General features: G+C 47.9%; 1 protein-coding gene across 1 annotated transcript in view; it reads left to right on the plus strand.

Annotated features, from left to right (window-relative positions):
• The first annotated feature begins 288 nt into the window (after positions 1-288).
• Positions 289-25941, plus strand: part of LOC123757301 (uncharacterized) — a 142441-nt gene continuing 116788 nt past the window's right edge. Inside the window, exons 1-4 of the mRNA XM_045740861.2 lie at positions 289-386; positions 5465-5582; positions 18148-18284; positions 25486-25647. Coding sequence (XP_045596817.2) covers positions 5493-5582; positions 18148-18284; positions 25486-25647 — 389 coding nt within the window. The 5' untranslated portion in view covers positions 289-386; positions 5465-5492. The remainder of the gene's footprint in view (positions 387-5464; positions 5583-18147; positions 18285-25485; positions 25648-25941) is intronic.

Raw genomic sequence — 25941 nt, forward strand, 5'->3', positions numbered from 1 at the left:
GTACTTTACCTGAATAAACATTTGAATTTGAATTTGATCAAACATATATACGAAACGAACAAATTTTGTGTTCGAAATAATAAAAATATGTGTGTGCGATCCGACTAGGGTCCCCCTTAACTACCGCATTCTCACGTCACTTAATAATGCCTCGGGATCAGTATATTATTATAAAAATTACAAAAATTATAAAATATCTGTTACAATGGACACTGGCATGACTGGAGTGAGTTACAAGGGTTATGTGAAGAGCGTTCACGAGCTGCCGCCTCCATTGTTAAGGGAAATCCGGCGTTGATGACGTCACTGTAGTATAATCCGGCGTATTGGAGTGTTGTTGTTGACGTTGTCAAGTGTTGAGTGGCTTGTTGTTGTGTACTCCCAGGGTGGGTGTTGTGTACTCCCAGGGTGGGTGTTGTTGTTGTGTACTCCCAGGGTGGGTGTTGTTGTTGTGTACTCCCAGGGTGGGTGTTGTGTACTCCCAGGGTGGGTGTTGTTGTTGTGTACTCCCAGGGTGGGTGTTGTGTACTCCCAGGGTGGGTGTTGTTGTTGTGTACTCCCAGGGTGGGTGTTGTTGTTGTGTACTCCCAGGGTGGGTGTTGTGTACTCCCAGGGTGGGTGTTGTGTACTCCCAGGGTGGGTGTTGTTGTTGTGTACTCCCAGGGTGGGTGTTGTTGTTGTGTACTCCCAGGGTGGGTGTTGTTGTTGTGTACTCCCAGGGTGGGTGTTGTTGTTGTGTACTCCCAGGGTGGGTGTTGTTGTTGTGTACTCCCAGGGTGGGTGTTGTGTACTCCCAGGGTGGGTGTTGTTGTTGTGTACTCCCAGGGTGGGTGTTGTGTACTCCCAGGGTGGGTGTTGTTGTTGTGTACTCCCAGGGTGGGTGTTGTGTACTCCCAGGGTGGGTGTTGTTGTTGTGTACTCCCAGGGTGGGTGTTGTTGTTGTGTACTCCCAGGGTGGGTGTTGTGTACTCCCAGGGTGGGTGTTGTTGTTGTGTACTCCCAGGGTGGGTGTTGTTGTTGTGTACTCCCAGGGTGGGTGTTGTTGTTGTGTACTCCCAGGGTGGGTGTTGTTGTTGTGTACTCCCAGGGTGGGTGTTGTGTACTCCCAGGGTGGGTGTTGTTGTTGTGTACTCCCAGGGTGGGTGTTGTGTACTCCCAGGGTGGGTGTTGTGTACTCCCAGGGTGGGTGTTGTTGTTGTGTACTCCCAGGGTGGGTGTTGTGTACTCCCAGGGTGGGTGTTGTTGTTGTGTACTCCCAGGGTGGGTGTTGTTGTTGTGTACTCCCAGGGTGGGTGTTGTTGTTGTGTACTCCCAGGGTGGGTGTTGTTGTTGTGTACTCCCAGGGTGGGTGTTGTTGTTGTGTACTCCCAGGGTGGGTGTTGTTGTTGTGTACTCCCAGGGTGGGTGTTGTGTACTCCCAGGGTGGGTGTTGTTGTTGTGTACTCCCAGGGTGGGTGTTGTGTACTCCCAGGGTGGGTGTTGTTGTTGTGTACTCCCAGGGTGGGTGTTGTTGTTGTGTACTCCCAGGGTGGGTGTTGTTGTTGTGTACTCCCAGGGTGGGTGTTGTTGTTGTGTACTCCCAGGGTGGGTGTTGTGTACTCCCAGGGTGGGTGCAGGGCAAGAGTTGTGACACCTGCAGGTTGAGGTGGGCGTGCACAGCTTGCCCTGACGGTCCCTCAGTGTCCCTGGAGGACACAGTTCAGGACACTGTGCGCTGCCGCTGGTCTAGAAAAAAAAAGATTCATCAGTTTTAAATCGAGTTGTCATAGCGACTCTCGTCCCGTCTATTGAAGATTCGAGAAGCTACCCAAAGCCTCATAGCGTTACGTAAATAGTGAAGAAATATGGCATAATTGCCTTATGCACTGTGTTTGCCCTATTCATATATGTTAACTGTGTACTGGTGGCTGCTATGCCAGCAAACAATGTATCTGGGATAAGTCGCTCCACAACATAGGGGCTTGGATCGTCAGCTTTCAGTGTCGTCACCTGCCACATACTTAAGTCTAATATTGTTATAAAATGAAATTATTTCATTGTAAAAATATACATTTTGAATGTTCTTCATTCAGTGGCAACATTATAGTGGGCAAATATGCCATATTTTTTCACTATTTACCTAACTTTATTAGGCTTAGGGTAGCTTCTTGAATCTCTAATAGATGGGGTGAGAGTTGCTGTGAAAACTCGATTTAACACTTTCGCGCTTTAGATTAGAGATAACTCGTCGCCGTTTTCTCTTACGATTCCGCATAACAGCCGACTTTTCTCGTCCATCGAAAAAATATTTCTATAAATTCCATTTTTTAACCGAAATGGATGCGGATACTTTTGTTTTGTAGGGAATTTATTTGCGAATGTTTTTGTACCAGAATGAATATTATATCACATAAACTTCTATGAGTAAAAAAAAAAATACACAAAGTATGTTTGGGGGTGTGGCGAGCGTGTGGCAGTGGGTTCCCTTTAGCCGTTGATATATCCAACACGTGGGAAATATTTGTATGTGTTATGTATATGTCTGTGTAGGGAATTTTACTGCGTTCACTGTCATACAAATTATAAAATGTTTCAACAAGTATAAACATGACAAACATCAAACGAACGAAAACAATGCGTTCGTTTCTGCCGCGAACGCATACTGAGCGACGTGGTTCTATATTTGGCGCTTCTCTTACACATGCTTTGTACAAATGTTATACAGTTCATCTTATAGAAAATTTTATTGCGAACACATTGGTATAAAAAAGAAATACGTACATAGAAAAGTAGGGTCAGGAAACGTATAAACTTTCCAAGCATGATTTCCCCCGTGTTTTCACCAGTGCGCTCGCGGCTAACTACTCTCCACTTCACACACTCTTGCGGGTGGGCAATTACCTATATTAAACATTCATATGCATATGTCCGTGTAGAGAATTTTATTGCGATTCCAATGATACCAAAATTAGCGATGTAGGACAACTGTAGGCTTCGCAACCATTAAGAGAGTGGAAACATTTTGTTGCTGTTTGGCGCTCTCGGCGAGTGATCTGCATAGTTTTTTATTTGGTGTTGATACTCCTTATGCTTGGGCGGCATTTTATAGGTATGCTCTTATAGACAATTTCATTGCGAACACAGTGATACTAAATTTAAATACGTGCGCCTTCAATTATTGTCAGGACAGTCAAAAGAGTGTACACTTTTCGGTCTTACCGCGTAGGCGTGCGAAGTGCCAAAAGCATCTGGGGTATTGTTTTTTTTTTGAGCGCCGAGAGCGCGAAAGTGTTAATACTGATGTATCTTTTTTTTTTTTCTCTGTTAAGATATATTGCCTGTAATGCACTCACAATGACAAGTACATCTTTCTTTCTGATGGCATATAATATTTTTGGCTTCATTAGCGTATCTTTGCTAATTACACAATATATATATCAGCCAGTGTGTGTAGGCTTCTGCGCTCTATGACCAACAAGCTACTAGACTTGATAATAAAAACACATGCATCTTCACTTGAGCTTAAAATATGTCTGTGGTAAAGGAAAATGAAACTTATATTTATATCTTTCTTGAGGCATATATAAAACATTTACGATTATTAACATATTTACCTGAAATAAACGTTGTTCTGAGAGAGTTGCTCCATCGATCGATCTGTGCTCAAGGTAACCTCAAGGTGCGGGGTTCAAGTTCGGCGATTATAAAAATACATGTATCTTTACTTGACTTTATCCACATGTCAAGGAATTTAAAATGAAGGCTATATTTTTATCTTGCAACGTATAAAACACTTACGTTTATTAGCGTATCTACATAAAATAAGCAGTGTTCTGAGAGGAATATTGCGGATTCTAAGCACGACAAGCGATGAAAACTGCAACTTTTATACAACTACATTTATCTTTGGTTTTATTTAAAATATTTTCCTAGTAGGGGTTTTACATATAGATTACCTTTCCTTGTTTCTTCTGACAAATAATTTTTGTTTATCAAGTTATCAAATGTTTTCAACAGTTTTCTTTAGGATTTCATCTATTACAACATGGTTGCACATTTTTGGAATACGATACATGGGTTGACCAAACTGATACTTGGGTCAGATTCCAATATGGTGTCAGATAATTACAATATATCAGGCATGACAGGGTAGACCTCATTGAAACTTAAAAATACTGAACAAGTTAGATGATCTTGATCTGGACAATTTCTTCAAAGTCAGATGTAACACAAACAAGAAGCAACGGTTCCAAGCTCAACAAGCCACAATGTAGGACAGAACAGGAGATGCGTTTTCACCCGTAGGATTATAAACCTATGGAATCGCCTACCCGCCGAAGCTGTAAATGCCAAAACTTTGTTAAGTTTTAAAATCTCCCTGGAAAAGTGGAATAGGTCATCAAGGCAAATGGTGGGACCTTTGACAAGCCACCAGCTTCATGTCCTTGGCGATGCCACTAAGGTTAGGGGTCCTCAGGTAAAATCAGGTAAATGTCAAGAGACTGTTGCAGTTAAAGATCCAGATCAATAAAATCATTAGGACAAATAGGGGGGGGGGGGACCTTTGACAAGCCAATGGCTTTCTTTACTCATCAAGGCCACTACAGAGATAGTGGCCCTCGGGTAAATTCAGGTAAATATACCTGAGAGCCTTCATCTCTAGTGGCCTCAATGGGATAGGAAGTCAGTGGCTTGGTAAATCTCCTCATTGTGCCCGAGGATTTTTTCCACACGATTATGTCAAATAGACACCCTTAATGCTGGGCCTTTAAATTCCTTTGTAAATACAAACATTTACAAAAAAGTTTAAACAGTAACAGACCATTACTTTCAAACCAGGTTACTTGTTAGAAGGAGGTTATGGTGGTGCAAAAGGTCGCCCACGTCTGAACAGTTCTGGGTAACTGGATACTGATGCTGACAAATTCTGTAGTGCTTGCACCAGTGCATATAATGAAACTAGAAAAAATCGAGGAACGCTGCTATGTTCCAGTGACATATTGAAATGTATCAAATACAAAACTTTTATGATAAATGTTTTAAAACTCGGCTTTAAATAATACTGTGCAGGTTTCCTGTGAAAATCATAGTTAGAAAATCAACTTTGATCAATTGCTAATTGAAGTTATCATATTTGATTAATTTATTTAGTTTTTAGGGAGCTATTTCAGGCTAGCATGGAATTGAATACATTTCTATATTAGATATCTCAAAACCATAGTGGACCTAGTCCCAAGTGTATTAACATTTTTGTATGCAATAGTGTTAGGCTTTAAAAAAAAGGAAACCTATAAATATACTGAAACAAAATATTTGTTATAGGTAGCTCAGTGCTTTAAATTACAGTACAGTACAGCTTTGTATAAGAATTTATAATTTCATTAATTTGTATAATTACTGTTTATACTTAATAGATTTGTATAAATTGTTGTACAGTATACTTTATACTACAGAATATGTACTGAAATTAAAATAGTGTCAACAGGTTGGAAGAATAAAGGAAAGCGGCAGTAATGGAGGATAGAGGAATACGTAGAAAACGGGGGAGGCCAAGGAAGAAACCAAAAATTGAAATAGAAGAAGAGGAGATGATGTCTTACAAGGTTAGTGCTGATAACAGCTAGTATTGTTCGTTGCAGATATTGAAAAAGATATAGAATAGGGTATTTTGTATTAAGTCATTGTACTCTGGCACTTTACCTATCACAAGTTGAACCTGGGCCTCAGGGAGTAGAACTTATGAAACCCTCTCCAGGTATGCAGGTTTTTCAATTTTTCTTGACTTATTACTGAAGCATAATATGACGATCTGAGCATTCAGAATATTGCTACTTGCAGCCTGTAGGCTTGTATAGCAATGACAGATTTGTTGGATTGGATCAGCCTGCATGGACCTTTTTGGATTCTATGTAAGTTGTACCGTTGTTCTAACAATATTTCTTATGTTCTTGAAAGTGTCGTCTGAGATATTGTGATGGCATCTGGCATCCTGTTTGTCTACTCCTGTGAGCTGCAGATAGATTTCATAGAATTGTTTCATTGTTTGGTGATTATATGTTAATACTGAGTATCAGTGTATTTAATGCTTCATTTGTTTTTGATAATATGAGACCATTCAGGAAGTTGTTGATGGCAAGAAGCACAGGTGGCGAGTTCAGTGGGGGTGTATGTGATGTGAAACTCAGCTGATGAAATTCTTGGTTGAGGGGGAAAGATTGTGGGCAAATAAGTTGATTGATTTAGTTATAATAAAATAAAGGAATATATGCCTTTTAATGGAATTGGTTTCTCTGCCAGTTCCTGATTCCATTATGGGTTTCGGTTTCCTCGTGGGTCGTTGTTGGTGTTTGGTTTTCCTTGGGACAACAGACATTGTTCTATTGCTTGCATGTTTTAGTTTGGCCGAGGGTTCTTTAATCCTTCATGTTTTGTTTTGGGGTGCCTCATTTGCTGCTGTCCATATAGAGATGCTTACACCTACTGTACTTTTACCCGGTCTGTGGGTTCCTGGTGACCCCATTTCCAGGTTTGCAGGTTGTCTGCTGCTTTGGTGGTAGTTGATCTCTTGGCTTTTTCTCACCCTTATGGTAGTTGTTCATTTTTGTGCTTCACAGCTGATGTGGGGGTGCCAATGTACTCGCCATATTGTGCTTGTCGGGGGGTTCAGCTTCGGCTCTTTGGTCCACCTCTCAGCCGCTACTGATGTACAAGTTCCTGAGTTTATTGAGCTCTATCATATCTACATTTGAAACTTGTGTATGAAGTCAGCCTCCACCATATCACTGCCTAATGCATTCTATTTATTAACTACTCTGATACTGAAAAAGTTCTTTCTGATGTGTCTGTGGCTCATTTGGATACTCAGTTTTCACCTGTGTCTCCTTGTGCAAGTACCACCTGTGCTAAATGCCTCTTATCTTCCTGTTCAATTCCCCTGAGAATTTTGTATGTGGTTATCATGTATTCCTGAACTCTTCTGTCTTCCAGCGAATGTGGGGTGCAATTCATACAACCTTTCCTCGTATGTCATACCTTTCAGTTCTGTGGGGAAAACTGACTTGTGGGATTTTATTATTTATTTTAATTACAAGTACTGTATTTATTTACTTATAATTTAATTAGATTATAATGAATTATTTTATTTATTAATTTTTTTGATAGCGGACTGTATAATGTTAAATTCCCACAAATAGCTTCCTACAAAAGTTGGGGGGTTTATTAATGTCATTAAAATGTAATTAAACAGTTAGTGGTTGTTTGTTAGTAAGAATGAATTGGTCTCATCTGATAGAAGACTTCAACATTTATCGGAGTACTGGTGTAGAACATGTGAGTGGCCTAACCAAACTCGTGGTCTTGTGCTCATGGTGTCATTATGTACAAGATGGAGACAAGATCAGTCACGTGCTCACCCGTCTCTGAGTGACTCCACAATAGTAACTTCACATCTCAATTTACCTGCCAACGAGTTTTACACAGTGAAATTTGCTATACAAAATATTCAGTTTACATGATAAATTATAATATTCTGTTACGAAGGATGAAATTAATTGCTCACCCTTGGTTTTTTCTGGGGGGAGCCCCCGTCGGCTCCCCGGAGCTATTCCAGGCTGATATGCTAATGTCAGACTTTGGCATCAGTCATGTGTACTGTATGGAGTTCTTAGGCTTACCGGGGACCATGGCCAGAACTGGGCCCCCTCAGAGAGGCAAGGGGAGCAATGGCCTATAGAAACTCCCGTGTGGTTGGAAGCATTCTGTCTGCCATCGACCGGATCAGGCACCTAGAATGGTAAGCGCCTCAAAACAAACCCCTATTCTGGTTAAAATTGCTACCAAAAGCCAAACTAGTGAATAGAACTCCCAAAAAAGAAAATGAGCAAACTTGTATGTCATCACGCGTTGCCGTGTCGCTGTCTGCACAGCTCCGCCCTCCCCGGTAGGGGGAAGGGGGAGCCCCAGACCCCTCATGCCGGCTACCCGCACCTCAGTTCTTGAGGCTGATGCTATAGGCAGAGGTTGTGTGCTCTGGCTCCAGTGTCTTTACAGCACTGTGCTTCGTGTGTGGTGTTTGTTTTCTAGTATTGGGCCCCTGCGAAAGGGAGATGGAACTTTCACCGATGACAACAAAGAAATGAGCGAGCTACTGAGGACACAGTACGACTCTGTTTTCAGCGAGCCATTAAACACACTAAAGATTGATAACCCAAATGTATTTTTCATGGATACGATACCAACATCAAATCATATATCAGACGTCACCCTATCCCCACTGGATTTTGAAGAAGCCATAAACAGTATGCCTATGCACTCTGCACCAGGCCCGGATTCTTGGAACTCCATATTCATAAAGAACTGTAAAAAACCACTATCGCAGGCCCTCCACATTCTGTGGAGACAAAGCCTAGATACTGGCGTTATTCCTGATATACTAAAAACAGCAGAGATAGCACCACTTCATAAAGGAGGAAATAAGGCAGAGGCAAAAAATTACAGACCGATAGCACTAACATCGCACATCATAAAAATTTTTGAGAGAGTGCTAAGAAGTAAGATCACAAAATACATGGAATCACAGCAACTCCATAACCCCGGACAACATGGTTTCAGAACAGGGCGCTCTTGCCTGTCGCAGTTGCTGGACCACTATGATATGGCATTAGATGCTATGGAAGACAAACATAATGCGGATGTAATTTACACAGATTTCGCAAAAGCTTTTGATAAATGTGACCATGGTGTTATTGCACATAAAATGCGTTCAAAAGGAATTACCGGAAAAATAGGCAGATGGATCTACAATTTCCTGACCAACAGAACCCAATGTGTAATAGTCAACAAAATAAAATCCAGCCCATCAACCATGAAGAGCTCAGTCCCCCAGGGTACTGTGCTTGCTCCAGTACTTTTTCTCATCCTCATTTCGGACATAGACAAGAACACAACCTATAGCACTGTATCATCCTTTGCAGATGACACTAGGATCTTCATGAGAGTAGGCAACATAGAGGACACGGCGAACCTCCAGTCAGATGTAGATCAGGTCTTTCTATGGGCTACAGAAAATAATATGGTGTTTAACGAAGATAAGTTCCAGCTCATGCGCTATGGAAAAAATGAAAATATAAAAACGGAAACCACGTACAAAACTCGGGCAAATCATAACATAGAACGAAAAGGCAATGTAAAGGATCTGGGTGTACTCATGTCGGAAGACCTTACCTTTAAAGAACACAATAAAGTAGCCGTCACAACTGCAAGAAAAATGACAGGTTGGATAACAAGAACTTTTCACACTAGAGATGCTATACCGATGATGATACTTTTCAAAATGCTTGTGCTCTCTAGAGTAGAGTACTGCTGCACAATGACAGCACCTTTCAAAGCTGGAGAAATTGCTGACCTGGAGAGCATGCAGAGATCCTTTACTGCTAGAATCCACTCAGTAAAACATCTAAACTATTGGGACCGACTAAAGAGCCTAAAACTGTACTCCCTTGAGCGCAGGCGGGAGAGGTACATAATAATTTACACGTGGAAAATATTAGAGGGGCTGGTCCCAAACCTGCACACAGAAATAACATGACATGAGACCAGAAGACATGGCAGGATGTGCAGAATACCCCCGTTGAAAAACTGAGGTGCAACTGGTACTCTGAGAGAGAACTCTTATCAACATCAGAGGTCCGAGACTGTTCAACACGCTTCCACTACACATAAGGGGCATAACTGGCCGACCCCTCACAGTGTTCAAGAGAGAACTGGATAAGCACCTCCAAAGGATACCTGATCAACCAGGCTGTGACTCATACGTCAGGCTGCGAGCAGCCGCGTCCAACAGCCTGGTTGATCAGTCCGGCAACCAGGAGGCCTGGTCGACGACCGGGCCGCGGGGACGCTAAGCCCCAGAAGCACCTCAAGGTAACATCAAGGTAGGGGTGTGAGAGCCAGGAGTTATCTTCAGTACTCGGGCTGCATGCGCCTAGGGATGCCTTCCCTCGGTGCCCTGTAAGTACTGCCCTTGGAGCTTGTGGCCACCTTCCACAGGTTCCTCTTGACCTGCCTCTGCTGGTCCATTCTACCGTTCGGTTTTTCAGTTGCCTGTTGGGCTCTTGGGTGCTCTGTTCTCCCTTGTTACCTGTGGGTAAGAGGCAGTTTGCCCTGGTAGGGGCGCAGGGTGCTGCGCAGCTTTGTTTTCCCGACATAGCGGCCGGCTCTGTTCCTTGGGGTTCACTGTCCTCTTGCGGGTTTTTTTTTTTTTTTTTGCCTAGTGGGGGGTTCTGCCCTGTTATTCCACTGGTGTTTGCCCTTCCACGGTTCTCCTCGGTGGTGCCCCCTTCTAGGTCCCTGTGAGTGTATACGTCCCTGGGATTCAGCTATAGAGGTTTTCTTGGTAGTTTTGGGCACCGGTTAGCTGCACCCTGCCTGGGACTACCTGAGTGCAAGTCCTCTTAAAGTAAACGCTCAGGACCCTGGGAATCCCCTAGGGGGTGAGTGGGTCCGATGGATGTGACCCCCAGAGTACCCACTCACTTTGTGCGAGTTTGAGGGTTGCTCGGTCCCCTTGTCTCGGGGTGACCCTCATTGTTTTTGCCTCCGCCACGCTGCCTGTTGGGTCGGTGATACTTTTGACACCTGAGTCCTGTGAGTGTTGCTGCTTGCTAGTGACTCAATTTACCCAATCCTCTGATGATTCTATTTGGGTTCATGCGGCGCGTGCGTTGCAAGCTAGGTTTTATCTAGGCGGAGGCTTTCGAGTCTTGTCTCCCGGCCGAAGCTTCTGGGTTTGACCAGTGGGCCCCCTTTCTTCTGGCTTCTGAGGCTGCATCGTCCTTGTCTGGTGGGGTCGGTGCTTGGGGAGATGACTCGGTCCCGGGTCCTGCTGTGAAGGACCTAGGGGCTGGGGAGGGGCTGACTTGGGGGGCCTTGGGCCCCGCTGGACCCCGCCTGGGTTTTTCTTCCCTCTGAGCGGGGCTTGCTGTTAAAAGGAGTGGGGTTCCCCCCCCCCCCTCTGTACGAGTTAGATTGGGTGTTGGCCCTTCCCCGGGTTCGGTTCCGTGTTCCCCCAGGTACGTCGGTTTCGTCTTTCCGGAGGTTTTCGGCTTATCGCATCCAACCTGGTGTGGTGCGGGCGGCCCTTGCAGCGTACCTCCTGCGTGACCCGGATTATGCCTCGGAGATGGATCCCTTGAAATTCAAGTTTGGGACTTCGTTCCCTTTCTAGCTCCATTACGAGGTTCCGGAGTCTTCCTGGCTAGCGGACTGCCCCTTGTTTGTTCTGGATGCTTGGCATTCCTTCTGTCGTTCCCGCACGCTGGAGTGGCGGGAAGCTTCCACGGTGGTTCAGGTTTTCCTGGGGGATGATCTTGAGTACCTGAACGAGTGCTCGTTTGCCCCCTGCCCTTTCACGTGATGTTGGTGTTATTCAGCTCCATGTGCAGGTTCCCTCCCTTTCGGCAGTGCTTGTTGTGGAGGACTTGCGCGCCCGGGGCTTTTTGGCTTCAGCCTTGTGGTTCTTTTCCCCGCCTGGAGCTGTCCTCGGATTGGCTCGTGGAGGATGTAAGGGCGCTTGGGTCCGTCCTGGGGTCCAGTGCCTTGTCCTCGGCAGCGTGTTCGTTGGCTGCCTTGTTGAAGCTTTTTGCAACGATTTAGCAGGATGCGGTTTCCCTGTTCTATGCTTCCCGGCTTGAGTGTTGGCAGGCGGTGCTGGGTTCCTCCCTGGAATCTGGTTGGGCACTGGCTCTTAGGCTGTCGTCGCCTTTTTGTCCTCTTCTGTTTGAGGCGTCTGTCGTGACGCAGTTTATCCAGGCTGCTTCGTCTGCTTGTTGTCCGACGTCAGACTTGTTGGTTCTCCGGCGGTCCTGTGGAGGGTCTTCCCGGAGGGGTCGTGCCAGGGCTCGGGGTTCCTCTCGTCATGATAGGCCACTGGTGTCAGGTTCGAGTTCGGCTCCTTCTTCGGACCCGCCTTCATCTGGTCGGAGCGGTGATCACTCTGCGCGGGGTTATGGGTCTCGTAAGGGGCGTCGGCCCTTTCGCGGCTTGCCCCATTGACGGGGGCGATGAGGGAGGGGAGGCTTGCTCTGTTTGCTCATGCCTGGTCCCTCGATTCGTGGGCGTTTCGGGTATTGTCTGTCGGCCTGCGATGGCGTTGGGTGCCCCCCCCCCTTTTGGGGGGGTCGGGGCTGGCAGGGCAGGTTTCTTCCCCTGCGCTCTGTCAGGTTGTCTTGGAGTGGGTTCGCTTGGGCGTGATCAAAACGATGTAATACGGGGAGGGGGGGTATTCGTACAATCTATCCCCTCTCTGTACCCGTATTCTACTTTATCTCTCTATCAAGGGACCCCAAACTTTTACTTGAGCTGACCCCACGCCACGTGGTCTTAAGACGATTGACCGACTTAAGATTCTGCTTAAACCGACTTCTAGCAAAACTCTAGAATCGCCTTGCGCTGCCACCACCAGACCAATAACACTGAGAAGTGACCGAGGTATGGATCGATCATGCTAAAACCAATAAACCTTGGGGCTTGATCCCCACTAGTAATGTATGGGAGGGTTGTACTTTTACGTTAAGTGTGGAATTAATTAAAATCAAAGGGATAATGAATTCTGATTCGGTGTTAGAATCGGCGCGCAACTCAACTCGGCCTCTGAGCTACCCACGTGGTACGGGACAAAACACAAATTACATAAAATGGAAATTAATAAAAAAGACAATTTAATAGCTAAATGGTTTATTCCAAAACTAAACAAAATCTAAAATCAAAACACTCCCTAAACTTATCACTTCCTACATGACTCGGCAATGAGTTGAACTACTGCCCTATACAAAACTCTTATAGCATTCTACCTTGAGGCGACCAGCTAGATGTTTGTGCTGGTCTTGGGGCCAATGATTGAAGCCACCTGCCCGGGCCGCTCCTGGAATCACACTGTGCTTCCCACATGCTCCTCTACCCAGAAGCCCAGATCGGTATCCTTCCGCCTAGTTTACTAAGTTGCTAGCAAGGCTTAAGTTGAACAACTCATCTCTGTTGCACTGACTGACCCAGATTGGTTGAATTATTTTAACTGAAGTTAATTACACAAGCATCTTAGGGAAGGGCTATTCCCGATTACAAAATGGCTATTTGACCTTTGAGAAATAGTGGACATGGAAACTGATGACCTGTGACCTCAGGTCACTCCGCCGCAAAGTCTAGTCCCGGCTCGTGACGTCACTGATGGTGACTTGATATGTTCACAGACGGGTCATCTCTCGGCTGGTGCTTTGTGACCAGTGCTCACCAGGTCGGCTGGGGATGGTGGGGTCTATCCGTCCGTCAAGCTCACAGTACGGTTCGGTAGTTCATGGCTGTCTGGTTTGCGCTTCGGAGGGTTCGGGTCACTCGGTGCTCTACCATTCGGCTCCATTCGAACTGTTCTCTGGCAGTTCTTTGCCGGAACCACAGGGGTTTCTCTTAGGTGTTTGACCTTTGGGGTTGGTCCCTTAGAGTGGCTCATTTGCTGGATTCTCGGGGTTTGGCTAACCGTGAGGTTCATGTCCAGGGTGTGTCCTACGTCCTGGCAGACAGCTGTCTCGGTTCATTCTTCTGTTCGTGGTTTGGCCAGTCGTCGTCAACTCGTTTCGTTGGCTCTGCTTGGGACTACGTACTATGTATGGACTCCTGGCCATGGACGTCTTCGAGTCGGCATGGTCTAGGCGTCGCCCATTCTATGTGGCGCCCTTACCCGCCTATGAGGCATTCACAGTGGATGCCTTTCGGCAGGATTGGTCGAGGTGGGGGGTACCTGTTCCTCTTCTACCGGTCCAGCTGTTGCTTCGGATTTTGGCTCAGTTGGAGCCCATTCCCACGAGAGTAGTCCTTATGGTCCCTTGGTGGCCGGCCCAGTTTTATTTTCAGACGCTGCTTGATAGGTGTCTGAACCCGGGGCGTTTTCCCGCGGCTCCGCCTCTTTCGGCAAGTCGGACCGGTCCTGTACGTGACTGGTTCGGCCTTCTCCTCGGCTCTTCGCGTTTGGTTTTTTGACGCGGGTATCACCATATTTGGTGATCAGGTGGCTTTGTTGATGGTGTCCCACCTGCGAGCTTCTTCTCGGCAACAGTATGACGTTTCTGGTGTTTCTATGCACCTTTTTCTTGCTCTTCGTAGGTTGTCTTCTCTTTCACATCGGGTTGTCTTGTCCTTTCTTGGGTTTTCTGGACTACAGTTACAGTTATTTGATGTTTCTTACTGATGCTTCGTTTTGTGCCGCGCTGGCGGAGCCGCTCCGGCTTGCGTTCAGGGTAGACGTCACATTTGCCCCGTTCCGTATGCTTTCTCATGTTCTGTTTCACCTCCGGCCTGTTCATGCGTCGCTTGAGTCGTCCTGGTTCTTGATCAGGGTGCCCTTTTATCTTCTCCTCAGTTCGTGGTAGCCCCTTCGGTTCAGGTTTCTGCTCTTTGGTACTGGTGGTAGGTTTGTACATTTGCAGCCTTTCTCCATCTTTCTGGCGACGGTCGAGACGGCTGCTTTCTGGAGGGGTCCTTGGGTTATTGATGCTTGATTGGTTTGGCCGGGGGTACGTCCTGTGTTGTCCGGTTGCGCCCTTTTGCCGTTACCTGCGTACCGTGTCTGGGAATGCGCTTTGGGTTGATCCGGTTCCCCTCGTTCCCTGTTTCAGGGCTCGAGTCTCTTAGGTCGTCCGCAGAGTTTTTGTTTTCCAACCTGTGGTCTGTCCTTGTGCCCGTGCTGTTCAGACGTTTGCAGCTTTCGCTGTTGTGTTGGTGACTCTAGGGCTCTTTTCGGGCGCAGGGATTTAAAGGTCGCACAGGTTCTTGGCTGCCCATTATTTATGAGGGTGTCTACTCCTGTACGTTCTTGTTGCCTTGGGTCGCAGGTTGCAGCCTGTTGTCTCGGCTTCGCGTTGCGGAGTTTGTGGTGGCCGCCTCCCGGGTCAGCCTTTCTTTTCCTTCTCTTTGGGTATGAAGCTCCAGGGAGCCGTAGGGGCTCCCCCCAGAAAACCAGCGTTGAATGTAATGAAACACCATTTTGTGGGCGAGCCCCGGAGGTTCCCTGGGAACCCTCCCTCCCACCGGTCGGCGGTTTTTCCGCGTCGGTTGAAGCTTAGCTTCCAAACTGGTGCTAGGTAGTTGGCGTGTTAGGTCCGGTGCTCCCCCCTTCCCCTCTCAGGGCTTGGAGGGCTGCGCGGACGATCGGTGCGGCAGTAAAGTGTGATGTTTGCTTGTTTCTTTGGGATTGTAGGGAGTTTCTACCTCTCTGTTCGGTTTTTTGTTTTAGTTTTTACCATGTGGGGTTTGTTTTGTCATGCCTACCTTTTTGGGTGCCTGACCCCGGTCGATGGCAGATAAGTAAAACCCCAACCACAAAGGGGTTTTCCAGAGCCATTGCTCCCTGAAACCTCTCTGAAGGGGCCAGGTTCTGGCGCTGGTCCCTGGTAGGTCTGAACTCCTTAGCTAATGTCCCGGTCTAATATAACATACATTAGCCCAATAAGCTCCAGGGAGCCTCCAGGGCTCACCCAGAAAATGGCGTTTCATTACATTCAATGCTGGTTTTTTGCATCGGCGTTGTCTCGGCATCTCCCGATATGTGGCGCCCTTCCCCTGACTGTGACACTGTCACGGAGGATGCCTTTCGGTAGGACTGGTTGAGGTGGGGGTTACCTGTACCTCTTTTTCCCGGTCCAGATGTTGCTTCAGGTCCTGGTTCGCTTGGTGACTTACCAGGGAAGAGTAGTCCTGTTGGCCTTTTGGTGGCTGGCCCAGCCTTGGTTTCAGGTGCTGCTTGCTCGGTGTCCAACCCATGATGTATTTCTTGACTCTGCCTCTTTCAGCGGATCGGCTTAGTCCGATGTGTGGCTAGTTCAATCTTCTCCTCTGCTCTTTGCGTCTGATCTTTCTGACGCGGGTCTATCACCACTTGTATGGTGATCAGGTGACTTTGTTGGTTTTGTCCTACCTGAGAGCTTTGTTTCAGCAACAATATGAAGCTTCCTGGCAGTCTTTCTGCCATTTTCACTCCCTTCGTAGGTTGTCCTCTATTTCGGATCGAGTTGTTTTATTCTTTCTTGGCTTTTACAGAACTGTCATTTGAGGCATATTTCTGTTGCCTCGTATCATGCGGCGCTGGAGTAGCCGCTTTGGCTTGCATATGGGGTAGATGTTACTTTCGGCCTGTTCCTCGGGCTTTCTCATCGCTTTTTTCACCTCCGACCTGCTCATGCACCGCCTGAGCCATCCTGGTCCTTGGACAGAGTGCTCTCTTTTCTCTCTTCTCCTCTGTTTGTGGTGGCCCCTTCAGTTTAAGATTGTTTTTTCATGGCTTTATTTCTGTTGGCATTAGCCTCTGAGGGTTGGGTTGGGGAGCTTCACGCTCTATTCCGGCACAGGGTTTTTGCTCCTTCGGTCCTGGTGGTACTCACCTAATTGTGCTTGTGGGGGTGAGCTTTGGCTCTTTGGTCCTGCCTCTCAACTGTCAATCAACTGGTGTACAGATTCCTGAGCCTACTGGGCTCTATCATATCTACATTTGAAACTGTGTATGGAGTCAGCCTCCACCACATCACTTCCTAGTGCATTCCATTTATTAACTACTCTGACACTGAAAAAATTCTTTCTAACGTCTCTGTGGCTCATCTGGGTACTAAGTTTCCACCTGTGTCCCCTTGTTCGTGTCCCACCCGTGCTGAAGAGTTTGTCTTTGTCCACCCTGTCAATTCCCCTGAGAATTTTGTAGGGGGTTATCATGTCTCCCCTTACTCTTCTGTTTTCCAGGGATGTGAGGTTCAGCTCCTTTAGTTCCGGGACGAGCCTGGTGGCATACCGCTGAATCTTCTTTAACTTTGTCTTGTGTTTAACTAGGTATGGACTCCAGGCTGGAGCTGCATACTCCAGGATTGGTCTTACATAAGTGGTATACAGGGTTCTGAAAGATTTCTTACAGAAGTTTCTGAAGGCAGTTCTTATGTTGGCCAGTCTAGCATATGCCACTGATGATATTCTTTTGATGTGGGCCTCTGGGGACAGGTTCGGTGTGATATCAACCCCCAGATCCTTCTCTCTATTTGACTCTTGCAGGATTTCCCCTCCCAGATGATACCTTGTGTTCAGCCTCCTGCTCCCTTCGCCTAATTTTATCACCTTACACTTTCCCGAGTTGAACTTTAGCAGCCATTTTCTAGACCATTCCTCCAGTTTATCCAGGTTATCCTGTAGTCTCTGTCTATCTTCATCCGTCTTGATTCTTCTCATAATTTTTGCATCATCAGCAAACATCGAGAGGAATGAGTCTATACCCTCTGGAAGATCGTTCACATATATTAGAAACAGGATGGGTCCAAGTACTGAGCCCTGTGGGACTCCGCTGGTGACATCTCGCCACTCTGATGTCTCCCCCCTCACCGTTACTCGCTGTTTCCTGTTGCTTAAGTACTCCCTTATCCACTGGAGCACCTTCCCTTTTACTCCTGCTTTTACTGGTAGGTTTGTTCGGTTGCAGCCGTCTCCTTTTTTCGTGCGAAGAATGAGACAGTGACTTTCCGGAGAGGTCCTTGGGTCATTGATGCTTGTTGGTCAGGCCTGGGGTGCATCATGTGTTGTGTCCGGTTGCGGCTCTTGTCCATTATCTGAGTGCATCGGCAGTTCCCCAGGGGGGGGGGGGTTGGAACTGCGCAGACAGGCGGTATGACAGTGAGGTGTTGCTGTTTACTTGTTTTCTTAAGTTGTCGTGGAAGTTCTTCCTCCCTGTTCGGTTTTCAGTCACATTTTCTTACCAAGTGGGGTTTGTTTCATTATGCCTACCTTTCTGGGTGCCAGCCCCAGTTGATGGAAGACATGGAATTTTCCCAACCACATTGAGGATTCTATAGGCTACTGCTCCCTTTGCCTTTCTGAGAGGGCCAGGTTCTGGCCGTGATACCAGGTAGGCTGAACTCCAATCACTGATGCCCCAGACTAATATATTGCATATCAGTCCGATAGCTCCAGGGAGCTTCCGGGGCTCACCCAGAAAATGGCGTTTCATTACATTCAACGCTGGTTTTTGTTGTTTCAACAGTCCTAGCCACTCCCTAGTCTCCCAACGAGTCAAGGAGTCACTCCTTGACTCCCTAGTCAAGTACAATTTCAAGACTTGGAGATTTTAGAATATGATTTTCTGTCTTACAGGAACTTCAAGCAAAGATAAAAATGTTAGAAGAGCACAATCAGAAGTTAACGCAGCTACTTTCACAAAGTCCTGTACCATGTAGAACTCTAGAAACGGAGAAGACAGCCAAGAAAAAGACAAGAAAAAACATCGCATGGTGAGTTTTTTCAAGGCACACAAGCATTCTGATTTAACAAACTGCACTTACTCAACTCCACTGATTGGCTGAACTGATTCTTATCCAGTAATTATTTGTCAGAAAAACTAGAAATATTTGTATCTAGGGTTTCAATTTACTTGAATTGTTACCGGGTTTCCTGTTGAGGTGTGTGGGGGGGGGGGGGCAAGTGTTTGTTGCTTAACTTGGGCTGTCCTGTGGACGGCAGGGGTGGAGTATGTGGTGGACGGCAGGGGTGAAGTGCGTGGTGGACGGCAGGAGTGAAGTGCATGGTGGACGGCAGGGGTGGAGTGCGTGGTGGACGGCAGGGGTGGAGTGCGTGGTGGACAGCAGGGGTGGAGTGCATGGTGGACGGCAGGGGTGGAGTGCGTGGTGGACGGCAGGGGTGGAGTGCATGGTGGACGGCAGGGGTGGAGTGCGTGGTGGACGGCAGGGGTGGAGTGCATGGTGGACGGCAGGGGTGGAGTGCGTGGTGGACGGCAGGGGTGGAGCGGGTGGTGGACGGCAGGGATGGAGCGGGAGGTGGATGGCAGGGGTGGAGCGGGTGGTGGGTGGAGGGGTTGAGCGGGTGGTGGACGGCAGGGGTGGAGCGGGTGGTGGACAGCAGGGGTGGAGTGCATGGTGGACGGCAGGGGTGGAGTGCATGGTGGACGGCAGGGGTGGAGTGCGTGGTGGACGGCAGGGGTGGAGCGGGTGGTGGACGGCAGGGATGGAGCGGGGGGTGGATGGCAGGGGTGGAGGGGTTGAGCGGGTGGTGGACGACAGGGGTGGAGCGGGTGGTGGACGGCAGGGGTGGAGCGGGTGGTGGACGGCAGGGGTGGAGCGGGTGGTGGACGGCAGGGGTGGAGTGCATGGTGGACGGCAAGGGTGGAGCGCGTGGTGGACGGCAGGGGTGGAGCGCGTGGTGGACGGCAGGGGTGGAGCGGGTGGTGAACGGCAGGGGTGGAGTGCATGGTGGACGGCAGGGGTGGAGTGCGTGGTGGACGGCAGGGGTGGAGCGCGTGGTGGACGGCAGGGGTGGAGCGGGTGGTGGACGGCAGGGATGGAGCGGGGGGTGGACGGCAGGGGTGGAGCGGGTGGTGGGTGGAGGGGTTGAGTGGGTGGTGGGTGGAGGGGTTGAGTGGGTGGTGGACGGCAGGGGTGGAGTGCGTGGTGGACGGCAGGGGTGGAGTGCGTGGTGGACGGCAGGGGTGGAGTGTGTGGTGGACGGCAGGGGTGGAGCGGGTGGTAGACGGCAGGGGTGGAGTGCGTGATGGACGGCAGGGGTGGAGCGGGTGGTGAACGGCAGGGATGGAACGGGGGGTGGATGGCAGGGGTGGACGGCAGGGGTGGAGCGGGTGGTGGACGGCAGGGGTGGAGTGCGTGATGGACGGCAGGGGTGGAGCGGGTGGTAGACGGCAGGGGTGGAGTGCGTGATGGACGGCAGGGGTGGAGCGGGTGGTAGACGGCAGGGGTGGAGTGCGTGATGGACGGCAGGGGTGGAGCGGGTGGTAGACGGCAGGGGTGGAGTGCGTGATGGACGGCAGGGGTGGAGCGGGTGGTAGACGGCAGGGGTGGAGTGCGTGATGGACGGCAGGGGTGGAGCGGGTGGTGGGTGGAGTGGTTGAGCGGGTGGTGGATGGCAGGGGTGGAGCGGGTGGTAGACGGCAGGGGTGGAGTGCGTGATGGATGGCAGGGGTGGAGCGGGTGGTGGACGGCAGGGGTGGAGTGCGTGATGGACGGCAGGGGTGGAGCGGGTGGTAGACGGCAGGGGTGGAGTGTGTGATGGACGGCAGGGGTGGAGCGGGTGGTGGGTGGAGGGGTTGAGCGGGTGGTGGATGGCAGGGGTGGAGCGGGTGGTAGACGGCAGGGGTGGAGTGCGTGATGGACGGCAGGGGTGGAGTGGATTGTATAATAAATCAATTTTCCTTGAATATTTTAACAATGTTATACTGTACAGTCACTTTTGGGGCTTCATGCTGATTGAGATGAATGTGAAGATATTAATCCAGGGACTTTCGTTATTAGATCCATTGGAATACTGTACATATAAAGGGCAACAGCTTCAAGCTCAAGAAGCCACAATGTACAACAGACAAACAAGAATTGTATTTTCACTTGTAGTGTAATAAACCCATGGAATTGCACACCCACAGAAGCTGTAAATGCTATGCCAATATTTAAGTTTAAAAATCAGTTTAAAAATATTGTCTGGAATAATGGGGACCCATATGACAAGACACCAGCCTTCAGGCCCCCATTGAGGTAGCTAGAGTTCACAATCCTTGGATAAATTCATGTAAATATTTTTGGAACTTAAATGTTCTTTGAGGCTATCATGATAAGCCATAAAACCAACAACTGCTACAAACTCGGTAACATCAAAGATACACATAAATAGGATAACATCAACAGCATATGGAAAACACGCAAATGTTGAGTAGTATTTAAAAGTCTAACCAAAGATTCTTTTATGACAATCTATTCAGCTTGTCTAAGACTAATACTGCAATACTCTGCACTGGCGTGACGTCCTCAATAAACTGAACTGAAAAAAGTAGAGAGGTTTGCAAGAAGATTAGTGCTAAAATTAAAGGGACCAAGTTATGATGATTGGTTAAAAGAATTAAATCACAACATTAGAGGAGAGAAGGAATAGGAGATATGATTAATACATACAAGAAACTGAAGGGAATTAATAAGGTGGACAATGACAGCTATTTCTGTGGGGAACCCCTATGGCTCCCGAGTGCTTACCGGGCTGATAATTATGTATTTGACCATGGCATCAGTTGATTGGAGTTCTTTGCCTACCAGGGACCACGAGCCAGAACCTGGCCCCCCCTAGAGAGGCCAGGAGGAACAATAGCCAATGGAAACTCCCATGTGTTTTGAAGCATTCCATGTCTGCCATCGACCAAGGTTGGCACCCAGAAAGGTAGGCGTAAAAAAAAACCCGACATGGTAAAAATTGCTACCTAAAAACTGAACAGGGAGACAGAACTTGCAAACTAAAACAAGCAAACAAGCAAATGGCGCTGCTGCGACGCTCGTCTGCACAGCTCATCCCACCAGGAGAAGGTGGGGGGTGGAACCCCCTGCAGTGGCTGCTCCAGCATTCAGTTCGCTGCTGATGTCTGACTGTGGCAGTTGTCGACTCTGGCCTCTCATTATATGCAGTCTTGTGCCTTGTGGTGTTTTTCTGCAGTGTGGTGCACAAGCCAGGAGTAATTCATCAGTACTGGGGCTGCATGCATGTACTGTCACCTTCCCTAAGCACCCTGTAAGTACTGCTCTTGCATTCTGGGGTTCCCTTCCACAGGGTGTCGGGAACCACATCCGTAGGGATCTTTTCCTGCTCGGCAGTTGCCCGCCTTGAGGTCAGCTGGGGTTTTCATTCCTTTTGCTTGGCCTTGGGGAGGACATAGTATTGTTGTTGGTAAGGTACTGTGCAGCTACTGCCATTATATACAGGAGCCGGTTCTGTTGTCCCTGAAGACTTTGTGCTTTCGCTGGGTTTTCTTTTTCTTTTTGTTTATTTTGCCTAGTGGAGGCCTGCCCCCTCTTGGTTCTGATCCACCTTGTGGTATATTGGTGGTCCTCCACTAGGCTCCCATGCTTGTACATGTCACATGGATTCAGTTTTAGCAGTTTCTCTTGGTAGTTTGGGCCCAACCGGTTAGTAGTACCTTGCCTGGGCTTCCCTTAGCAGTCAGCCTAAGGGCCCTGAGAAACCCCCTTGGGGCTCATTAGACCTATGGATGCGTCCTCTGGGTTCCAACTTGCCGAGTGCGGGGTTGATGGTTGCTCTGTCCCCTTGTCTTAGGGGTGACATTCGCCTGTTTTGCCTCAATCATGCCGCCTGCTGGGTCGATGACACCTTTGAGCCGGAGTCTTGCGAGTCTTGTTCCTTGCTTGTGCTCCAGTTTACCCATTCTACTTATGTTGATGTTCAGGTACAGGCGGCTTCAGCATTGCATGCACGGTATCGGTTGCTGCAGCGCATTTGGTTGGTTGCTCGCCCGGATGCCCCAAGGCTGCCCCATTTGGGTTATAGGGACCCGGACTTGGGGGCGTTATTCGCTTCGACTTTAGTTTCGTCCGCGCTCCCAAGTCCTTCCCAGGTCGGTGTTGTTCGTCCTTCCCTCCCCCTCCTCTTCCCTACTCCCAGATGCCAAAAGTCTTGGGGTTTCAGAGTCGGGTCAGTGTTTAGATGGAAGTGAGACTCTTGGGGGTGGTGGGGGGGAACCCTCAGGGGTTGCCCCATCCAGGTTGGCAGGGGAGGCATTTGAGCCGGTTCCTCCTGCTGAAGCTTCTGGGATCTTACCACCAGACCCCCCTTCTTTTCTGCTTTTCTCCTGGACTCAGCCTTTTCTATGGGGCTGAAAATGTGGAGGCCAACTCTGCCCCGGGTCCTGACATGGAGGATTCCAGGGCTCGGGAGGAGTTGACTTGGAGGGGCTTGGGCCCCGTTTGACCTCGCTTGGATGTTGGTACCTTCATCACAGGGCTTGTTGTTGCAGGGGGAGGGGTTTTCCTATCCCCTTCTCCCCTTCCTGTATGAATATGATTTGTTATCAGCTCCTCCCCGGGTTCAGTTCCGGGTTTCCTGGGGTTCTTCGGTTCCTTCCGGAGGTGTTTGGCTTCTCAAATCCCGCCTAGGGAGGTTCGGAGGCCCTCGCTGCATACCTTCTTCGAGACTTGGATTAAGCTTCAGTGTTGAATTCGTCTTCATTTGAGTTCGGGTCGATTTTTCCCTTCTGGGTGCATTACGAGGTACCGGAGTCTTCCTGGTTGGCAGACTGCCCTTTCTTTTCGTTGGGCGTGTGGCATGGATTTTGACGGACTTGCACCCTTGAATGGCGGGATCTGAACAAGTGGATAGAACTCCCCAAAAAGAAACGAGCAAACGAGCCTGACATCACACGTCGTCGCCCCGCTGTCTGCGCAGCTTCCCTCTCCCTGGGAGGGGGGAGGGGGAGCCCCAGACCCCCACCTGGCTATCCACCCTTCAGTTCTGAGGCTGATGCTATAGGCAACGGTCGTGTGCTCCGGCTCCAGTGGTTGTTTCAGCACTGTACCTAGAGTGTGACTGTCTTCTTGTGACTGTCTTCTTGTGACTGTCTTCTTGTGACTGTCTTCTTGTGACTGTCTTCTTGTGACTGTCTTCTTGTGACTGTCTTCTTGTGACTGTCTTCTTGTGACTGTCTTCTTGTGACTGTCTTCTTGTGACTGTCTTCTTGTGACTGTCTTCTTGTGACTGTCTTCTTGTGACTGTCTTCTTGTGACTGTCTTCTTGTGACTGTCTTCTTGTGACTGTCTTCTTGTGACTGTCTTCTTGTGACTGTCTTCTTGTGACTGTCTTCTAGGTGGTGCATGATCAGGAGTTATTCCCCAGTACTCGGGCTGCATGCGCCTTGGGTTTCCTTCCCTAGGTGCCCAGTAAGTACTGCCCTTGGAGCTTGGGGGTTACCTTCCCCAAGTTCATTGGGTTCTGCCTCTGTTAGGCCGTTTATTGCTTGGTTTTCGGCCGCCCTTTGTGTGCTGGGGTGTTCTGTCTCCCTTGTTCACCTTAGGTTGAGGGGCAGTTTTGCACTGGCAGGGGCACAGGGTACTATGCAGCTTGTTTACACCAATCAAAGCTACTGGCTCTGTTCCGCCTGGATACGCTGTCCTCTTGCGGGGTTTTCTTTTTGTTTTTGTTTATCTCTGGTGGTGGTCTGCCTTGGTTCTTACCCCTTGTGTACTGAGTATTCTTCCTTCTTCCGGTGGTATTCCCTGCTTGGTCCCTGTGAGTGTACACGTCCCGGGGGTTCAGTTCTTAGATGGTTATTTGGTAGACTTGGGCGCCGGTTAGCAGTACCCTGCCTGGGATTACAGTACAACCTCGATTCAACGTACTATATGGGACCAACCCCAGTTTTTTGGAGTGTTGGATTCGTTGCAAGAGGTGACCTTCAGGAGGCGTTTGTGTCAGTGTCTTTTTTTTTTCTTGTACACAATAAAAATGCATTACAGAGCACCACTTGGTTTCCGAACCCCTTGGGGACGAGACCCATCGGTTATCGTGTAAGTTCGTAAACGAGAATGGAGGAAAATGGACAGAGAATTTTTTTTGATGCCACACCTGTGACAGGACAAACTATGTTTTTCTTGAAAAAACAGCACCATCTGTTGCATGTAAGAGCAACATACATGCTATACTAGATATGTTACAATTCCATATCAATGTTTCTGATTGCACTGATAAATTGAATTTTCATAGATTTTTATTTATTTTTATTTTTATTTAATTATTTTGTGAGAATTTTGTTGGAATTGAGCTGTGTTGTTTACCAGACTGTTCATTTCATGAGTATAGTTTATTTTTTATTTTTTTATTTTTTCATATTTTCATTTCACTTTTTAACTGTTTTTCTTATATTTCAGTGATGGGAACATCAGATCACTTGGGAATGCAACGGATGAGGGAGTGGGGAATGGTGGGGATGACGAGGGGGCAGGGGGGGACGAGGGGATGGGGAAATGGAGAATGGTGGGGAGGACAAAGGGACAGGGTAGTGGGGGCATGGTGGGAAGGAAGAGGGGATGGTGAAGTGGGGAATGGTGGGGAGGACAAGGGGACGGTGGAGTGCGGAATGGTTGGTAGTCCAAGGAGAAGGGTGAGGGGGGTATGGGTGGGGAGGACTGCGGGACAGCAAAGGTTGCTGTAGTTCTGCGTTGCTGAGCCACAGCAACGCGTGGCCGGGTACTGCTAATTAGATAATATAGAGATAAATCCTAGCTCCATTAGGTACTTAAAGATCAATACACTGTGATCACTCATTCCCAAGGGTGCTTCCAACTTAACTTCCCTTATACCCCACTCATTTAGGGTAAATATCAGATCAAAATATCAGATGAACCATGGCTGGTTCATCTTCCCCTCCCATTCATGTCGGTCCTTACAAGTCCTTGTCGGTAATGTGTTAACGCTTCTGTAGATGTAAAGTCAGGAAAGAATGTGTGAGGTGCTTGTGTGTTGAGTAGTGTTAAGAATTCAGTAATAGAGGTGGCACAAGATGTTAAGATGTTGGATAAATGTTAGGTACAGCTCTCGTCTTGTGTGGAAATAAATTACAGTTGTACTTTGTAAATTTTGTAATTTGTCTTATTAATAATTTGTTCATCAGTTATAGTTTACTAGATCTTTTGTTTTCAGTTACCCAAAAAGGCAAGTTCTACTGAAAATTGTTTACCTTGGATGGGACTACCAAAGTTGTGCTTCTCAAGAAGACATACAAAAGACTATTGAAGACAAACTGCTGCAGGCTCTACTAAAGATTACATTAATAGATGCTCTTGACACTTCACAATTTCACAGGTAGAAATATTCTTTCACCTAAAATTGTACAATTTGCTTCAGATCATTAGGGTATCAATATTTATACTTCCTACTACATAATGAAATTTTTTGATATGTGTATTTATTGACCTTCATTAACCACTGCACTGCTCTGCATTTAAATATGACAAGCCCATAGTGCACTAAAAATAAATTCTTTCAAAAAAATTATTTGCTCCTATATTGTTAAAATACAATCTGATCACAGGAAACTAAAACAAAATATTGTACGTGACATACTTTAGCCTCAATGGAGCTGGGAAGTTGAGCAAG

This window comes from Procambarus clarkii, chromosome 13 (assembly GCF_040958095.1).
Source record: "Procambarus clarkii isolate CNS0578487 chromosome 13, FALCON_Pclarkii_2.0, whole genome shotgun sequence".
Lineage (NCBI taxonomy): Eukaryota > Metazoa > Arthropoda > Malacostraca > Decapoda > Cambaridae > Procambarus > Procambarus clarkii.